The sequence below is a fragment of the Myxocyprinus asiaticus genome, chromosome 33, assembly GCF_019703515.2.
Source record: "Myxocyprinus asiaticus isolate MX2 ecotype Aquarium Trade chromosome 33, UBuf_Myxa_2, whole genome shotgun sequence".
Classification (NCBI taxonomy): Eukaryota; Metazoa; Chordata; class Actinopteri; order Cypriniformes; family Catostomidae; genus Myxocyprinus; species Myxocyprinus asiaticus.
Genome location: NC_059376.1, coordinates 15,258,889 through 15,282,087, shown reverse-complemented (window position 1 = coordinate 15,282,087; position 23,199 = coordinate 15,258,889). Strand labels below are relative to the sequence as shown.

Here is a 23,199-nt window from a genome sequence, read left to right as displayed (position 1 = left end):
TAGTGAATTGGTGGGTTTTTGTTAAATGTGAGCCAAAATCATCACAATTAAAAGAACCAAAGACTTAAACTACTTCAGTCTGTGTGCATTGAATTTATTTAATACACAAGTTTCACAATTTGAGTTGAATTACTGAAATAAATGAACTTTTCCACGACATTCTAATTTATTGAGATGCATCTGTATATTTAGATACATTTCATAATCCCCCACCAGCCAACCACAGGATAAACATTCAAAATTAGATCATTGTTAATATTTGTTTAATTCTTGTCCAAGGTATATGGACACTGTCTGGTCGTCAGACATCTGTGGAACATGTCAATAGTCAATGTGAAACTACACCTGTGGTTACTTTGCTTGGACACCAGTGTGAACTCAAGGGGAACTGACTTTTTACATCCACTAAAAATCACCTTGAGACCAGTTGGTAAAAAATAATTGCAAAAATAACTCAGTAAAGTTTGTTCTGAGAAAAGGTCTAGTATACATTTTTAAGTATGGCTTAAATGTACAAATACATTTTGGGGCCATTGTACTACCACAGATATTCCAAAACGTGATTTTTTTTCTTCTTCTTCTTCTTATAAATAAATAAAAGTGGATAAGGTAAAGCATAGTCATGTCCAACTGCAGAACGCTTGCCACTTTTTTTAGCACAAGTATAATGCTGAATCATAAATCCCAAATATCCTATAGGAGTAAATAGCCATTTTAGTTTCATCTCTGCCCTTTGTTAAATTTGTAAAGCATTTTAGATTATAATTTTGCATTTGATTTTCTCAATTTTATGAATTTGTGCTATTACATGATGGTGACAGTTAGTTAACACTGTAGTCTGTTACTGCAATAAGCAAATGGTTACTTAGCTTAAATACTAATCTAATTATGTTTTTTTTATTTATTTATTTTTTTATATATATATTATTTATTAGTTTATATTAATGATATATCAGTTATCACGATTGAATTAAATATTTTATCTTGCGATTTGAGCGTTTAATCGAATGATCCAGTCAGTTATTGCTTTTGAATTGCACTAATTAATCACCAACCTTTAGTCTTTAAGAAAAGACTTGAAGCCTCTGGTGTGCATTTCTCTGCAACTCCTTTCTTGATAATGCACCATTTTGTGCATCTAATAGCAATCCATTCATATTACGACACCTTTGAAAAACTCACATGCAATTATTTTCTATAACAGGCTATTTAGAGTGCTTTTTGTATTCATTGGCCATTTGTTCGACAAAGGGTGATGTATACCCCCAGCGATTAAGGCAACCATGGTTGCCTATGGTTACCACTGTCATGGTTAATTATGGCATTGCTAATGGGCTCAGAGGAGGTGGTAAATGTGAACTGCCTCAGTACCTGGACTCAATGTAATTATCTTGTAGTTGACAGTCTTAATCAATATGACACACCTCAATTTAGCCGCAGCTCAGTCCAATTCTTTTAATTAAGCAAGACATAAGTGTGTTTATATATTTCAGAGGACTTATAACAGGCTGTAAATCCAGAGTACCAGACATGTTTTTCACACAAAAGCAGCACATGAGCTTAAAGCAAGTCAGCAGGATGCTGCCAGATTCAAAAGAAGACATATAAAGAAAATTCTATTCTTCCTTATGAATAGTTGCCACTGAAACAAGAAGAAACAAAATGCCAGCATAGAAAATGTGATGTGAATGAAATATAAAACAAAGGCAATTTTACCAATATTAGTTACTTAAATGATAATGGCACTTTAATGAAAATTAAAGTGCTGATTCTCAGCTGTGCAAAAATGGACTTATTCATGTTTCTTGAAAGTTAGGAGTATTTGATGGCACCAGTACATGGGTCATTTTGTGAAACCTTTGCTTCATCTAGTTTTTAGCCTCATCCAGGTGATATTTAAAGTTGTTTTTGTACATTTTTATACATTGTATAAGATAAATAATGTTTTCAAATGCTAATAAATCACATTTTTCCATCTCAAGCTAAATCAGTGCATTTTAATATATGTTGCAGAACAATTATGCATTTAAAAGGGTAACAGCGTGGATGAAAATGGGTTAACAGTTTAATTTGACATTGCAAGCCTTGTGCTTAAGGTCCTGAATTTGCACACTGCTTATTAGAAAGATATTTTAATGCTGGTATATCCACTTTTCATATAAATTGTTTCATAATCAAAATCATAGTAACAGGGTTGACAATTTAAGATCCCCTTCTGACAAACATAACATAAGATAAAGTGACAAAAGAGTATATTTTAACTTTTTCTTGGATAGTTCACTTCTTGAAGAATGATGATGTCATTATATGTTTGATTTATGAATTAGTCCAATTTTTTAAAAGGGGGGGGTTGATGCTACCAGGGTTGACGCATCAACTGTGGACTATTAAACTGTGGACAAGTCTATAAAAACATACATTATGTCGACTAAAATATAAAAAAAAATATAGAGATGATTAAGACAAAATGTTAGCATATACTGTATATCCATATACTGTATTTTGTTTTCATCACAATGTGCATATTTGCTAATATTCAAGAATAAGTTGGAAACACAGGTGAGAGCAGGACTAAAAACTAATGTTAAAATAAAATAAAGTTATACATTTGTATAGAAAAATGTCTGTTTACCAATGTCTGTTGGTAAAAGCTGTCATCAGTTATTCATTGTTAAGAGTAATTTTTTACACATACTTTATGTTTATAATGGGGGCAAAAGGCCCTATGTCTTGTTTAATGACCCACATCCACACCAGACCTTTTAATGTCTAGACTTGAATTTTGTTGGTTTCCTACCACTTAAAACCTAAAAGAGACTTTCAAAAATGCTGGCTATCAGAAGGGTGGGGTAAAAAAAAAAAAAATAAATAAATCAGATACTCTACCAAAGAATCCGTTTAAAACAGAATAATTGCAAATCCCAAATAAACACATTGCGTTAATAAATGTAGCTGTTCCAAACCATTTGGAGCTCATCATGGGCTTTTAAATTATTACAGACATTATCATAACTCTTTCCCTCATTTGCCTTCTCAATGCATGATTAGAGTGCTCTGGGAGTTTCCCCTTCCTGTAGAAGGATATGTAGCATGTTATTTGCAGACAGCGAGCATTGATGTATTGGTAAGTGAAGAGCTTAAAATGCTTGTGTGTTGCAAATCACTATATGCATCCTCGTATCCATAATGGGACTGTGTTATCTCCTCATATCTTTTAATCTGACTTCTTCTGACCAAGTAAAGACCTCTCATGGCCTATATTAATGGTTTGTTATTAAAGTATATTAGTAAAGTCACATGCAGCGACATATGGGCTCCACCTCAATATGTGTGGGCTAACTATTTGTCTACTGCAGTGCTTCTCAAACTATTCAGGCCAAGTACCACCTTCGACCAAATCAGAAAATTCAAGTACCACCTAGTCACCACAATGTTCACTCAAATATTTTTTTCAGCATTCGGCAAATATACATTTTTGAGCATAGTCTTGAGGATTGTGAGCAACATACACAATGCTATATTTGATTAATATAAATATTCCTGTTATTCACACAATCAGCAAGAGTGTTTTTCTAAAATACACACATACAATATTAACATTTAGAAGTTTTGCAATCCAGTTCAAACAAACTACTACCTAATATATATTTAGGAATTTGAAGCCTAGGCATTGCTAGAACCTGTTTTTCATCTCAGCCCCACAACAGTTCTGCAGCTAGTATCACTCTTGAAAATATGTGATAATGTGCATGTGATCTATGAAAGCAGCGGCTGCAGTAAGCTATCTGAGGCTACTTTTACTCTGAATCATGCCCTTACCAGTTGTTAACTTTAAAACTTGTCAAACTAAGATTTATCCTTCCCTCTAGTCATAGGTGACATAGCGGCAGTGTTTGTCACATAGCTCTGCCTTGCGCACAGCTATCAGACACGCACTCCATTTCTCTGTCCCGCAATCTTTCAGTGAAATAAAAAACTAAATACAGCCAAATACAACCCAGTGTCTGAGTCAAAAGCATTATTTAAGATCACCTGAAATAAAGCTCACAGACTTTAAGGAAGTCTGAGAATGTATAAATTAAACAGAATGATATCTTGCCTCGATCGCATCAGTTTTTGCCATTCTGTTTTCTGTGTAAGAATAATATTCTGGTGTGCACACAAAGACATCAGTGCAGCCGCATACAACAAGAATGATACCTATTCACATCCCGCACTGCCGATGAAAAATAAAAGAAGAAAAAAGTGGGCTATACATGGCTAGATCTGCATTAGAAATAAAACATGGAAAACATTTGAATAAAATATATATTTTTATTATTTTTAATGTTAATATCCCAGGTTATGCTGCGTACCACCTGAGCACTCTGCATACCACTGGTGGTAAAACAACTGGTCTACTGCCTACATAGGCAGCTCCTTACATAGATGACATCCTTCCTATGTACATACTGTGGACAGCATAATGAGAAACCTCAGAAGTGAACAATATTTTCAGACAGCTCTTTCGAACTCTCGACTCGTCTGCTATTGATCAAACAAACAGGTAGTCCCGCCCCAAAGTCACACCATTGGTTGAGTCAGTGTAGTTGAGTAGGGCTAGACCGGGTAGCCAAATGCACACAGTGTTTACATTTTAGGAGGAAATTAACCTACGAATGTATAAAGTTACACACTTCAGCTTTAACTTTTTGCCACCCTAGCCAATAGCAGTTTAATTGAGAAAATCTACTAGCCATGAATATTTCCTACTGGCCATGCTAAATGAGCAAAATATGCAAAATGAGGGGGCCTGGGTAGCTCAGCGAGTATTGACGCTGACTACCACCCCTGGAGTTGAGTCACTACACCACCATGAGGACTTAGAGCGCATTGGGAATTGGGCATTCCAAACTGGGGAGAAAACGGGAGAAGAAGAAAAAATATGCTAAATGTGACAGTCTCTTTGTTTCAGTGAAACTGCACCTGCCACAAAAACATGAAAACATTTCGTGTTTTGTAGACTATCCCTTGTTGTGGCAGAAACAGTCATAAGTGTCTCCTGTTTTTCTCTTTGTGCTCTGTAGGAGGCACTGATCAGTGCTTGGCTGCAGTTCAGTGATGGCTCCATGGCTCCTCTGGACCGGTACAACCCTGAGCACTTTCTTCTGACAGCTACCTCTCTGGATGAGGAGGTGGTGTCTGTGCGGCAGGATGCAGGTGGCCGGTGGCCGGTCATTTCTGCAAGGGCTGAGGGTCAAGGTTTGCTGGTGCATGTCGAGATGACTGTATCTGAAGTGTGTCTGAAGTTTAAACGCCGGAGTGTCCTGGCCGCTGGAAACTGCAACATCCGTGTGAAGTTTGGTCGCAATGAAAGCGCACTGAGGCCAGGCGGCGGTGACTATGGCCAAGATAGAGAGAACAAGGACAACAGACCAGGCGATCGTAGACAGAACCCCTCTCTGCCAGATAGGACTGGAATGGACAACCATTACTATGGGAGCTCCATCTCAGACATGGAGGATGGGATTATGAGGCGAATCACCACTACAACCAAAACGGCGATAATCAGGAGACCAGGTGGGGACAAGTTGTCAGATGATGGGAGCCAGGTGCCTGGAATTCCCATTGACTTCTCAGACATTCCTGCACAAGTGGACCTCCCTCAAGGTGACAGCATGGATGAGGATGACTTGATTCAAATGCCTCATGGACTTACAGACCTTGAAATCGGGATGTATGCTTTGTTAGGTGTCTTTTGCTTGGCCATTCTGGTTTTCCTCATCAATTGCATCTCATACACCCTCAAGTATCAACACAAGGAGATGTCAATCGAGGGCCAGGAGAGCATGCACCACGCCCATGACTGGGTGTGGCTGGGAAATGATGCCGAAGTTTTGGAGAGCCACGTTAGTTTGTCTCCACAGACCGATGAGCAGATTACCATTATGGACTCCAGCTTAGGAGGACTAGAAGAAGGTAGCCACCTTCTTAACGGTGGATCTTCGCAGAAGAACATTCAAGGCCAGGTACATCGAGGAGCCGACAGCACTACTGTCTGCACAGGGAAGGACAGTAAAGGTAATTCGCCAACAACCAAAAGGAAACGTGTTAAGTTTACCACGTTTACCTCCATCCCAGCAGAAAGTGTTAGTCCTGTTAAGGAAAAGCTGGGGGTAGAGCCTGACAATGACATTAAGTGGGTATGTCAGGATGTTGAGGTAAGCGAATCCAAGGAACTGCGAAACTACATGGAACGGCTAAACGACAGTGCTTTAAAAGAGATTGCATAGTCTATTCAGTGTGTACAAACTGAACTCACCCTTATGCCTTTGTAACAGAGATGAGTACTAGCCAGGGAGCTATTATTACGTAAACCTTAATGAACACAACACATCAGCCATTACATAACAAAGGATTTCTATCGTTCTTTTGGTTTGACTTGCCAACTGTAAAAGGACAATGATCTGACGTACAACGGGAGAAATGGAAACAAAAAACAATTGACAAAATATAACATTTTAACAAAACGAATCCAGAAGAGGTTTTTTTCTTCTTGTATGTTCATTTATATTATGTTGTCTATAATATTTTTTTTCAGGCCAATGCTCTGCACTCACTTGTGAGGCTACAGAACTGTAAGCAGATAGTGACAATGTAGAATAAGGATTGTAATATTAATGAATATTGAATCATTGTAAATAAAGTGCACATAGAATGGTTTGGAATTGATGCCTTATGAGATTTATTTGTGTTTCTTTAAGCTGTACTTAACAGATGTCCTGATAAAATCAGGACAATCTCCATTTGCTTAGTTTGTCTGATATAAATACATGAAAATTATGTGATTGTGGCATCATTTTTGCTTAATTATAATAAATGACTCTTTACAAGTAAACTCAGCAAAAAAATAAACTGTATTTTAAAGATAATTTTGTAAAAATCCAAATAACTTTACAGATCTTTATTGAAAAGGGTTTAAACAATGTTTTCCATGCTTGTTCAATGAAACATAAACAATTAATGAACATGCATCTGTGGAATGGTCATTAAGATACTAACAGCTTAAAGACGGTAGGCAATTAAGGTCACAGTTATAAAAACTTAGACACTAAAGAGACCTTTCTACTGACTCTGAACAACACCAAAAGAAAGATGCCCAGGGTCCCTGCTCATCTGCGTGAACGTGCCTTAGGCATGCTGTATGGAGGCATGAGGACTGCAGATGTGACCAGAGCAACAAACTGTAATGTCCTTTACTGTGAGACGCCTAAGACAGCACTACAGGGAGACAGGAAGGACAGCTGATTGTCCTCGCAGTGGCAGACCACGTGTAACAACACCTGCACAGGATCGGTACATCCGAATATCACACCTGCGGAACAGGTACAGGATGGCAACAACAACTGTCCGAGTTACACCGAGAACACACAATCCCTCCATCAGTGCTCAGACTGTCCGCAATATGGTGAGAGAGGCTGGACTGAGGGCTTGTAGGCCTGTTGTAAGGCAGGTCCTTACCAGACATCACTGGCAACAACGTCGCCTATGGGCACAAACCCACCTTCGCTGGACCAGACAGGACTGGCAAAAAGTGCTCTTCACTGACGAGTCACGGTTTTGTCTCATCAGGGGTGATGGTCGGACTCATGTTTATTGTTGAAGGAATGAGCGTTACACCAAGGCCTGTACTCTGGAGCGGGATCGATTTGGAGGTGGAGGGTCCGTCATGGTCTGGGGCGGTGTGTCACAGCATCATCGGACTGAGCTTGTTGTCATTGCAGGCAATCTCAATGCTGTGTGTTACAGGGAAGACATCCTCCTCCCTCATGTGGTACACTTCCTGCAGGCTCATCCTGATATGACCCTCCAGTATGACAATGCCACCAGCCATACTGCTCGTTCTGTGCGGGATTTCCTGCAAGACAGGAATGTCAGTGTTCTGCCATGGCCAGCGAAGAGCCCGGATCTCAATCCCCTTGAGCACGTCTGGGACCTGTTGGATCGGAGGGTGAGGGCTAGGGTCATTCCCCCCAGAAATGTTCGGGAACTTGCAAGTGCCTTGGTGGAAGAGTGGGGTAACATCTCACAGCAAGAATCTGGTGCAGTCCATGAGGAGGAGATGCACTGCAGTTCTTAATGCAGCTGGTGGCCACAACAGATACTGACAGTTACTTTTGATTTTGACCCCTCCTTTGTTCAGGGACACATTATTCCATTTCTGTTTGTCACATGTCTGTGAAACTTGTTCAGTTTATGTCTTAGTTGTTGAATCTTTTTATGTTCATACAAATATTTACACGTTAAGTTTGCTGAAAATAAAAGCAGTTGAAAGTGAGAGGACGTTTCTTTTTTTGCTGTGTTTATCTCGGAAGTTCAGAGGTGAAATGTCCACTGAGTGGCACTAAAAGTGAGTTAAATTTTCCCCCAAAACAGATGTGGTTTACAAGGTTAATGCTTTATCGAGTTTGAAAACAAAACCTACCTCCCTACCCTAAACCTTAAACCTAAACCTAACCGGTAGTGTCAGATAGAGCAAATGTGTGATTAAAAACGCAACTGCTGAAGAAGTCCTGTCATTTTATCGGGCTTCTATGACACTTTTTGCTCTCGTGTCGACTCGCATGCTCATCAGGACTCGTATCCCGGTCCTTTGTGTAAAAATTGCAATGCTGTATCAGTTGAGCTACCATAAATGTAATAACTCTCGAACAAGCTTGTAAATGTTGTTCATTATGTAATGCAAGAATTAAAAATGTTTGCCTGATAAGTCATGTGCTATAGTAAAATTGTTCAGATGTCATAAAATATCATTGTGTGAGGAACAGGAAGAAAAGTATGTGTGTAGAACTGATAATCTGAAGTTTTACTCTTAATTTGGCAAAGAGGAGTTAAAGTCATCGTTGTTGTGTTTAATTCACCAGGAAACTGCTGCGATACGTACCACTAGCCACGTAAAAAATAATTTACCAAAAATGTAGGTATAGTAATGTGATTCTATGAGACTAGATTGCATAAATAGTTTCAAATCACTGTGATTCATGCTTTTCCTATAATAAGAAAACAGACATTTCTTTAATTTTTCAAACTGGTATATGAACTACAACAAAAACATTAAAGCTGAAGTATGTAACTTTTTCTATGTTAAAATACTTTCTACTATCCCAGCTTAATATGCAGAGACAACTCTTAGAAAGCCATATAGGTTCATTTTCTCTAAAACTGCAAGCACTGTTTCTTCTTCCTGTGTTGTTTTGGGCGACCCGCCCCAACAACGCTATACAACTAATGCCGTGAGTTGGGGGTGGGACTATCTCTTTTTTTTTACCAAGGGCAGATGGGGGCTTATTCAGAAAGCTCAGAAATGTTCGTTGTCGCATAGTTGTTTGATCTCATTTAACGTAACATGAGCTCACATTAAACTCTAATGATGACATGTGAGAGCAGCACTGCAGTTCGTGCCTGACAGAGGAGAGGAAGAATTACACAGCTCATAGTCCAGATGCACTCTAAACTTTCCAAACAGTTTCAGGTTAAATCTATAATGCAGTTATATTTAATGCATTATAACTTTATTAAAGTTCAAATAATATAGAGGCATATCATGTAAATAACTACAAACTCCGAAACTGGCATTTCTCTGCGCGGTCAGCACCTCTTCTATGAGTTGCGCGAAGTGTCCCGATCCAAGGGGAGATATTGAAACTGCACCCAGCTGATGCACACTCTGGCACGGGGACACTTGTCCCTCGAAAGCGTGCTTAATTCAGCTAGATTATAACGTGATGGCTCGTGACTTATTGAATCATAATATATGTGTATTATAATATATCATAATACACTCTGCATTTCTTATAGTGAAGGAAATTGGCAATACGTAGCTTTATTAATAAGAGAAAGTTTTTTTTTTTTTTTTTTTTGTGAGTTAAATATGGATTGAAATGAACAGAGAGGTAGTCTTCGCCCCATTATACACTGCAACAAAACACGTTTTTGATTTGTTTTTGTTTTGGCTTGTTCTTCAATATAAATATGTAAAACTCCTTTAAAACAACATAATTTTTTTTAGCAGCTATCGTGCAGAAGAAAAAATTGTTATCTGAGAATGTTGAATATAATATTACAAATATTTTAAAATATCTAAAAATTCTTTAAAAAGATGCATTCACCTGAGAAGCAGCATATAAGATATTTAGACTTGCTTTTAGAGAATAGATCATGAATACAAATATATTTTGTCTTTACTGCACTCGCAGAAGTATAACCAAGTGAAAAAATACACTTATATACAAAATACACGTATATTTAAGATACATTCTCTTAAAGCAAGTCTAGATATCTTATATGTTGCTTCTCAAGTAAATGTATCTTGTTTTAAGGATTTTTAGACAATTTTAAATGGAAAACAAGACAAAAAAACTTGATAACAATAGGATTTTTTGCAGTGAATTTCTTTACCGAATTAAAGTATTTTTTCCTTTAATTCAGTGAATGTCATTTAGAGGTATTTTTAAAAGATGATTTTGTCTTCTTTATTGTTAGTAAGCATGTTTAATACAACCTTTTATGTTGGGGCACAAGCTGAATATTCGGTTAAGAGCTAATGATTGATCGTTGCAAGAATCGCAGGATAGTCGAATAATCGTTCTAATAATCGTTAGATTAATCAATTATCAAACTAATCGTTAGTTGCAGCCCTAATGCCCACTAGATTGCTTGCTGGATTCAGTAGTACAAATACTTCATATAGGTTATTCACCAAGAAATCTTGTGACATTTTTGTTTTCGATGTTTAAAATTGTTGGTTATAAACCTTTTCCTCAGCCTGAATGTAAATAAGTTATACAACTCCAAAACTGTAAAACTAAATCAATTACACAGTTCCCCAAGGCTCCGTTTAAATTATATTTTACTTCCCAAATCTCATTTATAACTTTATGTTGCTTGAAGCATCAGAAACAAGCTGTTTCAACTGAGATAGGGACAATATTAAAGTACCAAAGGGAACTCTGCTGTAGTCATTTTTGACCATGGAAATTTTAAGGGAGTAAGAAATTAAATCAATTATAAATTCCAAAACATTAGGGCAATCAATTCAAAACTTGTTTCAACACTAGAATGTGAAGTCCAAAAGATGCCAATATTTATGCAGCAAACGATAACACACTTGCTTGAAAAAGGGCAAAATAATTCTATAATGGTTGTACTAGATTCCAGTCAAAATACTGTAACCTTTCACTACACAAATGCCAATTATTGTCTAATTAACCTATAGTAGACACCTCTTGCAAGTGCTCAATTGTATTTCTCTCTTTGTTTTAATAATGGGAAACTATCCTTCCTCCGTGAAAATCATTAGTAGCCCCAGACCTCAGTGAGCTAAGGGATTTTGCACATTGTACCAATTAAAGAAAATAAATTCAAAAATCACTGTTATTAACTGATTCTTGACAACCAAGAACACATTAATGAAACATTTTACAGTATATACTGAAAACCAAAATGAGTTTTTTCCTTCTATAATAAATAAAAATAGTTTCATAAATGTAAATTAAAGTGAGAATATAGAGTTCCCTATCTGTCACTCACTCGACGTTGGTGTCGATGTAGTGACACTAGGGGTCACTCTTGGGAGCCCGAGACACTTCTGGTCTTTGATAAAAGGCCAATGAAAATTGGCGAGTGGTATTTGCATGCCACTCTCCCGAACATACGGGTATAAAAGGAGCTGGTATGCAACCACTCATTCAGATTTTCTCTTCGGAGCCGAACGGTCATGCTCATTGAGCTGAATACTACTGTTCATTCACCTGCTGGATCTGACGGCGCATTTCAGCGGCTTCTCCCTCCTCTGCACTGGTGCACTGCAGAGAATGCCCCTGGGCACTTCGGCAGAAAAACTAGAGAGTATATTTTCTGAAAGAGCATTTTTCCCCTCTAAAAGAGTATATATTTCTCTAAAAGAGCGCACACACGGAACGTCTTTTTAAAGACGCGTCTTTTTAAAGATGCTTTTCCGATTGTGTGTTATTCCTGGTTGTGCTCGTTATCTCTCGCCTTCTAACGGTCACGATCACTGTCTTTCGTGTCTGGGCACTGCTCACGCGGAGACAGCGTTCGTGGATGGTCACATTCTCATTGCGAGAATGTGTCCATGGCAACGTTGCGGTCGCGGCTCGCCTTCGTAAGGAAGCGAGCCACCCCAGAGGCTCCCGCCTCGGTCCTTTTACCCATGGGTTTGAGGCCAGCGCGGCTAGCACTGGGGGCGATTTGGGGACCCCAATGGGACCGCCTCCGCCGGGTATCCCCCCGCGGACCTCCCATTCCCCAGCACGCTCGTCTGCCCCGATCGGGCTTCCGGGTGAGTCCGCCGGCTCGTCTCACGGCGAGTTCGACCTCTTATTCGGAGCCCACGAAAGTGATGAGCTCTCGAGCGCAGCATCGGAGAGCGGGCTCGTCCAGTCGGAAGCCTCAGCTGGGCTCCTCCCTTCGGGGTCGATCGCCCAGTCACAGGCTGACGCGGAGATGATGACATGCTTTCCCGGACAGCCGCGAGCGTCGGTTAGAGTGGATTTCACCACTCTTCCCTGAACCCTCGCGGCTCGGTGATTGGTTCCTGGGCTCGCGGCGCCGCTCAAAGCCATGCCCCGCCCCGTTCCTTTCTTCCCGGAAGTGCATGAAGAGCTGACAAGGTCGCGGGAGGCACCTTTTACTGCCCGGTCCCGATCTTTTCAGCTTCCCCGCTCTCACTACCCTCGATGGTGGGGCGGCCAAGGGTTATTCGGCAATCCCCCGGTGGATAAAGGCGCTCGCGGTGCACCTATGCCCGCAGAGTGCCGCCACCTGGCGCGGGTGCCCAAAGCCCCTGTCCAAGGCCTGTAGGTTTACGTCGTCTCTGACGGTCAAAGCCTACGGCGCTGCTGGACAAGCCGCCTCCGCCCTGCACGCCATGACTCTCCTGCAAGTCCGCCAAGGCGCTAAAGGAACTGCACGAGGGTAGTTCCGCCCTGGGATTGATGCAGGAACTGCGCTCGGCGACCGACCTCGCTCTCCGAGCGACGGAGGTCACGGCGCGGTCTCTCGGGCTAGTGGTCCAGGAGCGCCACCTTTGGCTCAACCTGGTCGAGATGGGTGAGGCCGACAGGACACGATTCCTTGCTGCCCCCATTTCCCAGGCGGGCCTATTCGGCGACACTGTCGAGGACTTTGCCCAGCAGTTCTCGATGGTAGAGCAGTAGATGGATGCTAGCCGGCTTGTCCTGCCCCGGCGTGGCTCAAGATTCTGCACCCCATCTACTCATCGCCGAGGGCGTCCCCCTGCGGTGACTGCACCGGCTCCGCCGCAGCCCGCCCCTCCGGCCCGGCCCTGGCGTGGAGCCCACCGCAGGAAGCCGACGCCACCCGTCTCATAGCCGGCACCGAAGAACCCACGGAGGTCTTCGAAGCGCCCCTGAGACGGGCGACCCAGGGACAACGAAACCCGCTGCTCTGGAGCTGGTAAGCAGATCTTCTTTTTGTTACCTTTTGCATTTAATTGCGCTGCATGCCCAAGTGGCTGCAGTACTCAAGAGCTCCGCAAGAGTGGTTTCCTTGTTCCCTGGGTCACATATTCGGTGTGTACGGCTGGCATCACGACCACCGTCCACCACTCCATTTGGCAGGTTGGCGCTCCAGCGGCGGTCTCCCGCCCTGAGCGCCCAGCTGTGGCACAAATCCGCCCCCGATGTGACAGTCTCCACGGGTCATGAGGACAGGCCTCTTCCTCCCCTGTCCCAGGCTGTTCCGGGGGTGGTCACAAGGAGCCAGGTAAGTGCTTCGATGTCCTCGGACTCAGCACGGCCACGATGTGGTGTGGCACCTCAAGCTCCGCCCCGCCGCGAGGCCCCACCCGCCGGTACAGTACCGGGAAAAAGGCGGTGGGTTGCGGCCAATCTTGGACCTGCGAGTACTGAACCGGGCCTTACACAGACTCCCGTTCAAGATGCTGATGCAAAGACGCATTCTAGCGAGCGTCCGGCATCAAGATTGGTTCGCGGCGGTAGACCCGAAGGATGCATACTTTCACGTCTCGATCCTTCCTCGACACAGACCCTTCCTGCGGTTTGCGTTCGAGGGTCAGGCGTATCGGTACAAGTCCTCCCTTTCGGCCTGTCCCTGTCTCCTCGCATCTTTACGAAGATCGCAGAGGCTGCCCTTGCCCCGTTAAGGGAGGTGGGCATTCGCATTCTCAACCATCTTGACGACTGGCTAATCCTAGCTCACTCTCGAGACGGGTTATGCGCACACAGGAACCTGGTGCTCTCACACCTCAGCCGACTAGGGCTTCGGGTCAGCTGGGAAAAGAGCAAGCTCCTCCCGGTTCAGAGCATCTCTTTTCTCGGTTTGGAGTTGGACTCAGTCTCCTTGACGGCACACCTTACAAACGAGCGTGCCCAGTCGGTGCTGGCCTGTTTGAAGGTGTTCAAACAGAAAACAGCGGTTCCACTGAAACATTTTCAGAGGCTCCTGGGGCATATGGCGTCCTCGGCGGTGGCCACCCCGCTCGGGTTGATGCATATGAGGCCGCTTCAGCACTGGCTCCAGACTCGAGTCCCGAGTGGCCGCGTGGCCATTACGTCGGTCTGTCACCATCTTTTCAGCCCTTGGACCGACCTCTCGTTTCCACGAGCAGGTGTTCCGCTAGAACTGGTCTCCAGGCGCGTCGTGGTCACGACAGACGCCTCCAAAATGGGCTGGGGCGCTGTTGGCAACGGGCACGCAGCCGCCGGCCTCTAGACGGGTCCGCGGCTGCGTTGGCACATCAACTGCCTCGAGTTACTGGCAATTCTGCTCACCCTGCGGAGGTTCCGGCCGTTGATCCAGGGCAAGCACGTGCTAGTTCGGACAGACAGCACGGCAGCGGTAGCATATGTCAACCGCCAAGGTGGTCTGCGCTCCCGCTGTATGTCATAACTCGCCCGCCGTCTCCTCCAACGGAGTTAGCAGCACCAAGTCGCTGCAAGCCACTCACATCCCGGGCAACCTCAACACTTCGGCGGACGCGCCGTAACAACAGGTTACCCTCAAGGGAGAGTGGAGACTCCACCTTCAGGTGGTCCAGCTGATTTGGAGTCGATTCAGTCAGGCACAGGTGCACCTGTTCGCCTCCCAAGAATCCTCCCACTGCCCGCTCTGGTACGCCCTCACCGAGGCCTTCCTCGGCATAGACGCGCTGGCACACAGCTTGTCCCCTGGCATTCGCAAATATGCGTTTTCCCCAGTGAGCCTGCTCGCACAGACCCTGTGCAAGGTCAGGGAGGACGAGGAGAAGGTCGTCCTGGTAAGCACCCTACTGGCCCGCCCAGACGTGGTGCTCGGACCTCACGCTCCTCGTGACAGCTCCCCCGGGCAAATTCCCCTGAGGAAGGCCCTTCTTTCTCAGGGAAGGGGCACCATCGGGCACCCGCGCCCAGACCTCTGGAATCTCCATGTCTGGCCCCTGGACGGGACGCAGAAGACCTAAGCTCGTTCACTCAGGCTAGGGCTCCCTCTACGAGGCGCCTGTATGCCTTTAAGTGGTGTCTGTTCGCTAAGTGGTGTTCTTCCCATCAGGAAGACCCCCAGAGGTGCGCAGTCAGATCAGTGCTTTCCTTCCTGCAAGAGAGGTTGGAAGGGAGGCTGTCCCCTTCCACCTTGAAGGTGTACGTTGCTGCCATAGCAGCAGCACACCATGACGCAGTCGACGGTAAGTCCTTAGGGAAGCATGATCTGATCATCAGGTTCCTAAGAGGCACCAGGAGGCTGAATCCCTCCAGGCCACGCCTTGTTCCCTCATCGGACCTCTGTAGTTTTTCAGGGTCTACAGAGATCCCCCTTTGAGATTTGCAGTCAGCCGGGCTTAAGGCACTCTCCTTGAAGACTGCCCTCCTGACTGCGCTCACTTCCATCAAGAGGGTAGGTGACCTGCAAGCGTTCTCTGTCAGCGAAACGTGCCTGGAGTTCGGTCCGGGCTATTCCCACGTGATCCTGAGACCCCCGACCGGGCTATGTGCCCAAGGTTCCCACCACTCCTTTTAGGGACCAGGTGGTGAACCTGCAAGCGCTGCCCCAGGAGGAGGCAGACCCAGCCCTGTCATTGCTGTGTCCGGTGCGCGCTTTACGCATCTATTTGGATCGCACGCAGAGCTTTAGAATCTCTGAGCAGCTCTTTGTCTGCTTTGGTGTACAGCGGAAAGGAAGCGCTGTCTCCAAGCAGAGGATCGCCCACTGGCTCATTGACGCCATAACTATGGCATGTCTCGCCCAAAACATGCTGCCCCCGGTAGGGCTACGAGCCCATTCTACCCGTGGTGTAGCAGCTTCTTGGGCCCTGGCCAGAGGTGCCTCTCTAACAGACATTGCAGAGCAGCGGGCTGGGCAACACCCAACACCTTTGCAAGGTTCTACAACCTCCGGGTGGAACCAGTTTCATCCCAGGTAGTGGCACGCAACACAAGCGGATAAGCCCGGGATAGCCGGCCGGGTGTATCGCTTGCACATAGCGCCTTCCACCTCCTTTTGAGCTGAAGACGTGCGCTGTTAATTCCCAGTAGTGTTCACAAAAGTTGTTCCCTGGTTGACTTCCTCCGAGCCCTGTGGCAGTCGAGTTTTCGGAGAGACTCGCTGCCGGCCCAGTACTCGCGCTAACTAAGAGCCCGGTTCTGGGGTAGGTGCTCCGCATGTGGCGGTTCCCTGTAAGGCTAACCCCATGCGATCTATATCTTCCGCTAGTTCGTTTCCCTACTGGCAAACTGCGTCTTCCTTGGGCAGAGCCCCTCAGTCTCCATGTTGTAGTAACTCCTCCCCCATTGGGCAGGATCTACCTTGAAGGCTCTCCACATGGTTGGAAAGACCATGTGATGTATTCTTCCACTTAAATATCCCCCCTCTCTTGGGGCGAGGTGTGGTCTCCGCGGTGTCCTCCCCTTGGGAGGGACACCCCCCGACTAGACCTGGTGGCCCAGTCAGATAATCCCCCTTCTTTTTAGGGAGTGGAAAAGGAGAAGGGGAAAGAGGCCACGACTGCGTTAAGCCTGTCTCTATCTCTGGGTAGTCGACTTGTCCCCAAAAAGGGCCGTTTGACACTCATAACTGTGTTGGGGGAGGTTACGTGTCGACCTGGTGCGCTGGCTATGAGGCACACAGCAAGTCTGCCCACCACACACCGCCAGTTCACGTAACACAGTTCAGCCTTGTGGCGTTTTGTATAGGGACCCCTAGTGTCACTACATCGACACCAACGTCGAGTGAGTGACAGATAGGGAACGTCATGGTTACTGGTGTAACCTCCGTTCCCTGATGGACCAGTAACCATGACGATCATACATTGTACACTGTTCCAATTTATTATGGGGCAGAATATGGAAAAGATAATTGATAAAATAATGGCCAAAGATCATTTTAACTTGAAATATAAGCATTATAACAAGTCATTTAGAGGTATTTAAATCATATCTATAGTGCCTGTATGGAAGTGTAACTAGAAAACTTTTAAATTATTGTGTGAAGATATTGGTACTTAAAGGAATGGTTAATCATAAAGTAATAAAAATGACTCAACCTCGTGCCATTCTAACTTCTTCCACGGAACACAAAAGCAGATGTTCACACTGTTCTTTGTTTATACAATGAAGGTAAATGGGGACGTACGCTGTCAAGTTCCAAAAATGAACATAGAAGTAAACCGTACTACTTGTGTGTGTGAGGAACAGACTGAAATGTAAGTCGTTATTGACTGAAAGCAAAACACAGAACTATATGGCTTAAGAATAGTGTGCAAGCTGTATGACCTACTTTAAATGAATAGTTCACCCAAAAATATAAATTATCTCATTTTCTAACCCTCATGCCATCGCAGATGTGTATGACTTTCATTTTTAGAAGATTTTTAGAAGAATATCTTAGCTCTGCAGGTCTTCTCAATGCAAGTGAATGGGTGCCAAAATTGTTAAGCTCCAAAAAGCACAGAAAGGCAGCATAAAAGTAATCCATAACACTTCAGTGGTCAAATCCATACCTTCACAAAAAATTATCTTCCCTGTCCAGTAGGTGGCGATATGCACAAAGAATGTGAATTGGCAAAAACAAAAGAAGAATGTGAAAGTGAAAGTGGAGATTTATAGTAAAAAAAACTATAAATACCCACACCTGTAATATCGCTTCTGAAGATATGGATTTAACCACTGGAGTTGTATTGATTACTTTTATGCTGCCTTTATGTGCTTTTTGGGGTTTTAAAGGGCCACCATTCACTAGCATTGTGAGGACCAACAGAGCTGAGATATTCTTCTAAAAATCTTCGTTTGTGTTCAGCAGAAGAAAGAAATTCACACATGTGGAATGGCATGAGGGTGAGTAAATTATGAGAATTTTAATTGTTGGGTGAACAATTCCCTTAACGGTACTTATCTGGTGCTTGTCTTGTCATTTCTAGAGCTCATCAAAATACATGCCCATTCACTTTCATTTAATGGAAAAGAGTGGCATAAACATTCTGCATGAACATATTTTGTGTACCATGGAAGAATAAGAATTCAAATGAGTTTGGATGAACATGAGGGTGAGTAAACAATGAAAGAATCTTCAGACAGTCAGAGTAAACATGCTATCAAAGTAACAGACCACAGCCATTAAGTTGCTTAGTCAAGAGTGCTGAATAACACTGCTATCTGTTACTTCACTGGAACCCCTTTTTAGTATCAATGCTGACTCTTGTGCACAGATCTCTATTGTAATTATGTATTACTTATTGAGGTTTTATTTTTATAATTTGTTCATCACACACCAGTTGCTTGTCTATACAATTACAGTTGCTTCTCTGTGTGTTGGACTATTGATCTCTTGCTCTAAGCCTAATTAAAAACAACCCTATTGAATAAAGTCAGTTTGTACAAGCTTTCTAATCCTGTGTCTCCTCCTCTGCCTTTCTCCTCGTCTCCCTTTTATCTGGAGCATCATATCAATCATTTCATCTCTCTCTGCCTGAGGGCTTTCCCGTTTCCTCTATGCTTCCTGACATGATCACTCCTTTCTCTTTCAGACACACACAGACAGTTTTGTTTTCCAGTATTCTGACAAATTACATTTTTTCTTTGTTTTCATTCAGTCTCTTCTCTGTTTGATTTTGAATGAATTTCTATCAGTGGTATTGTATTGTCTTAGGGATCTTTTAAACTGTTTATGGTATTTATTTATTTATATATTATTATTATTATTATGTATAGTGTGTACAGAATGCATTTTAGTGTAATTTCTGTCCTTTGACATCAACCTGCCCAGGGATAGCAGATAAAAATGAGCCATTTTGGCTAAATAAGGCACATTTACGTTAGTGAGATGCTTGATTATTGAATTTTCCCTCACAGATAAATAAATAAATAAATAAAATACTGCTAATGAAACTAAAACAAAAACTAAATTATATTTGAAATAATATATATATATATATATATATATTATTTCAAATATAATTTAGTTTTTGTTTTAGTTTCATAATTGGAAAATGTTAAATTAAAATATTTTTTTAGACTCTAAAAAAACTAAAAAAAAAAAACTAACCACCAATTAATTTTAGCTTTTGATACACAATATATTATCAAATTTGAATCCTTTAGCCACCATTTTATTAAACATGAAAATACCACCCAATAGAGATAACACTAGATTGCCCTGAAAAGGAAAATTTTAAATAGAATAGAAATAAAAACTAAAGAAAAAAGAAAACTAAATTACCCTTGGTTAGATTGATATATTGGGAGCATGTGCTGCACAGGGTTACTGTGAATGAGGTGAAGTTTGTGAACTGTGAAGGGCATTTCACGCTGAGCTGACTAGAAGAGGAATAATCTATCACTCAGAGAATGACTAATGGAACTCTAGCTGTAATTAACACATCTTTTATAATCACTTCTCTTTTACTTCCATCATCAGCAGGGGGAACATTTAATTTCAGGATGACATATAACAGAAAACCTTTTTCTTCATTTATATGCTTCCTTTTTAGTTTGCGGCTTGATGTGTAACTCTATCTGCCTCTCGCTTGGTGAAGCAATTTGTTGAACCTCAGGATCATCAGTCACATGTAAGTGAAACAGACATAAGCTTTTATAGGAATGGTGACCGACACACTAGAAAACTGTTGGTCTGAATATATTTGTGGACCTTGAATGCATTTATGCAGGCAATGAGATATATTCAAATCCAGCACAAAAAGGTGATGAAAATGTAGGACAAAATAGGGTATAAAACAGGGATTGAAAATTTTTGATCAGCAAAAGGAGGTGCTTAACCTTCAGGAAATGTTGTTTGTCAACATCAGGAAGACAAACTGAATGTATGTGGTGGTTTAGTTTAAATGTTTTTATACTAGATCTGCAATTTTTGCAGCCGTGTTAGCAATATTTTCCCCAAGTGTAGTTTAAATCCTATATTTGTGCGATTTTCTAGTAAAAGATATTAAAATAATTATAATAATAATAACAATAATAATAATCATTTCTAAGGTTATGGCTTTATGGCACAGCTAACTTACCACAAGCCACAACATGGGAAACAATAAGATGAATACGCTTTATAACACTACATATTTTGCCAATTAAAACGTTTAACAATCATTTACATTGTCTGCATGCATGTGCCTAACCTAAGGTTGCCCCATGAGTATTATCACTGTTAATAATTATACTGTGCTGTAAATTGCTATGGATGCAGAATCTGCTAAATGACAGCTTGCTGTTTACATTCTTACCAAATGTAAATCTTAACATGAACATGATATTACATTGCATATGGGGAGTTTGTATGGCAGGGTACTGGAACATTTGGTAACAACATGTTGACTTTCCATATGATCACGCTGATTAAGCTATAGGGGCTTGCTAGTTTGGCACCAAATGTTTGTAGTTATTGGTAAAGTTATATTTCTGAAAAATTCAAGATTTTTTTTTAGGACAGCTAGAAAGTCTTCTGTACACACACCTGTCTAGCAGCAGAAGCACAGAGGATAAGGTCAGGGCTGGCTCATTCTCATGCCTGGGGGAGTGCAGTCCGGTATTTGCTCATAAAAGCCAGTGATATGCTAACATGATGCTGTGTACTGACCTCACTGTGCAGCAGGCCACTGAACATGACTCTCACCCTCCATTACATGCACAACACACAAGCACACACTCAGTATCCTCAGCAAAAATACAGCTTCATGGTTCTCAAATAAGTGCACACGTGCATACATGCACATAGAACATGTAAGGGTACAGACAGTGATCCATGTGGTCAATGTGTCTCAAGAGATGAAGTGTGAAACGCAGTCAGTCTTGTCACATGGATGTGCTAGTTTGGGCACACTTGACAATTTATGTTTCTTGTGATCTGAATATCTTTTGATCTAAAGGCTTACACTAAAATTAGTTTGGTAGACAAATTAATTTTATAAAAATTAAAATAATAAAATCATGGACAAGTTGGACTAGATGGTGAAGAAAAAGCAGCTAACAAGTTGCCAGCACACAGTTGTATATGGGAATTCCTGTAATACCGTTTGAGAAGCATCACAGGTATCCATTTCAAGATATTATTGATTAAAAAAAATTGTCACTTCGATTTGTTATTTCCTAGTTTTGATAACTTTACTATTATTCTAAAGCTGAAAATAGTAATAATAAAATAATATGAAGGTCCGTTAGGTACCTATTGTAGTAGTAGGAATACGTATACAGTACTATGCAAAAGTAGTAGGCACCTGTGAAAAATACTGTAAAGTGAGGATGGTTTTCAAAATAATGAAATAGTTTACCAATTAACTTCATATAAAAAGCTGAATATACACTCACCAACCACTTTATTAGGTACACCTGTACAGCAAATTATTCAAGCAACTGTCAAATCAGCAAATCGTGTGGCAGCAGTGCAATGCAGAAAATCATTCAGATATGGGTCAGGAGCTTCAGTTAATGTTCACATCAACCATCAGAATGAGGAAAAACAAATGTTATCTCTGTGATTTAGACCGTGGCATGATTGTTGGTGCCAGATGCGCTGGTTTGAGTATTTCTGTAACTGCTGATCTCCTGGGATTTCCACACGCAACAGTCTCTAGAATTTACTCAGAATGGTGCCAAAAACAAAAAACATCCAGTGAGCGGCAGTTCTGCAGACGGAAATACCTTGTTGATGAGAGAGGTCAACGGAGAATGGCCAGACTGGTTCGAACTGACAGAAAGGCTACAGTAACTCAGATAACCCCTTTGTACAATTATTGTGAGCAGAATAGCATCTCAGAATGCACAACACGCTGAACTTTGAGGCGGATGGGCTACAGCAGCAGAAGACCGTGTTGGGTTCCACTTCTGTCTGCCAAGAACAGAAAACTGAGGCTGCAGTGGGCCTACCATTTGTGTACCTCAGCAGAAATCCAGGTTCATCAGACCAGGCGATGTTTTCTGTTCTTAGCTGACAACAGTGGTACCTGGAGGGGTCTTCTGCTGCTGTAGACCATCCTCCTCAATGTTCTACGTGTTGTATGTTAAAAAATGCTTTTCTGCATAGAACTGTTGTAACGCATGTTTATTTGGTTACTGTCACCTTCCTGTCAGCTTGGACAAGTCTGGCCATTCTCTGTTGACCTCTCTCATCAACAAGCTTTTCGCCCACAGAACTGCTGCTCACTGGATGTTTTTTGTTTTTGGCTACATTATGAGGAAACTCTTGAGACTGTTGTGCGTGAAAATCCCAGGAGATCAGCAGTTACAGAAATACTCAATCCAGCCAGTCTGGCACCAACAATCATATTACAGTCAAAATCACTGAGATCAAATTTTTTTCCCCATACTGATGGTTGATGTGAACATTATCTTGCTTGATTTTATCCATTACACTGCTGCCATACGATTGGCTGATTAGACAATCACATGAATAAGTAGATGTACAGCAGGGGTGTCCAAACTTTTTCGTTCAGGGGTCAAATGCGGAAAAAATTAGGTGCCACGGGCCGCATCGCTGTAATAATTTAAAAAAAAAATGGCTAGAAGCTACTAGATTGCCACTATGCATAATCTTTATATTGTACGCTTAATATTATGCAATTGCTTGTGTAGGCCCTACATACAAATAGAGGATATGGTATTTCACTCACAAAGAACACTTAGAATGGAACAGTGATATGTCTAATACAAAATATTATACTAATTTATTCACATTTTTATCTTT

The 23,199-nt window shown here is 42.2% G+C and overlaps 2 protein-coding genes across 2 annotated transcripts in view; one reads left to right on the top strand and one right to left on the bottom strand.

Annotated features, from left to right (window-relative positions):
- The window catches only part of LOC127424528 (transmembrane protein 132C-like), a 363,330-nt gene extending 356,740 nt beyond the window's left edge, over positions 1-6,590 (top strand). Inside the window, exon 9 of the mRNA XM_051669844.1 lies at positions 5,067-6,590. Coding sequence (XP_051525804.1) covers positions 5,067-6,272 — 1,206 coding nt within the window. The 3' untranslated portion in view covers positions 6,273-6,590. The remainder of the gene's footprint in view (positions 1-5,066) is intronic.
- Positions 1-23,199, bottom strand: part of LOC127424539 (solute carrier family 15 member 4-like) — a 107,338-nt gene that overhangs the window by 18,593 nt on the left and 65,546 nt on the right. The gene's annotated exons all lie outside the window — the stretch shown is intronic.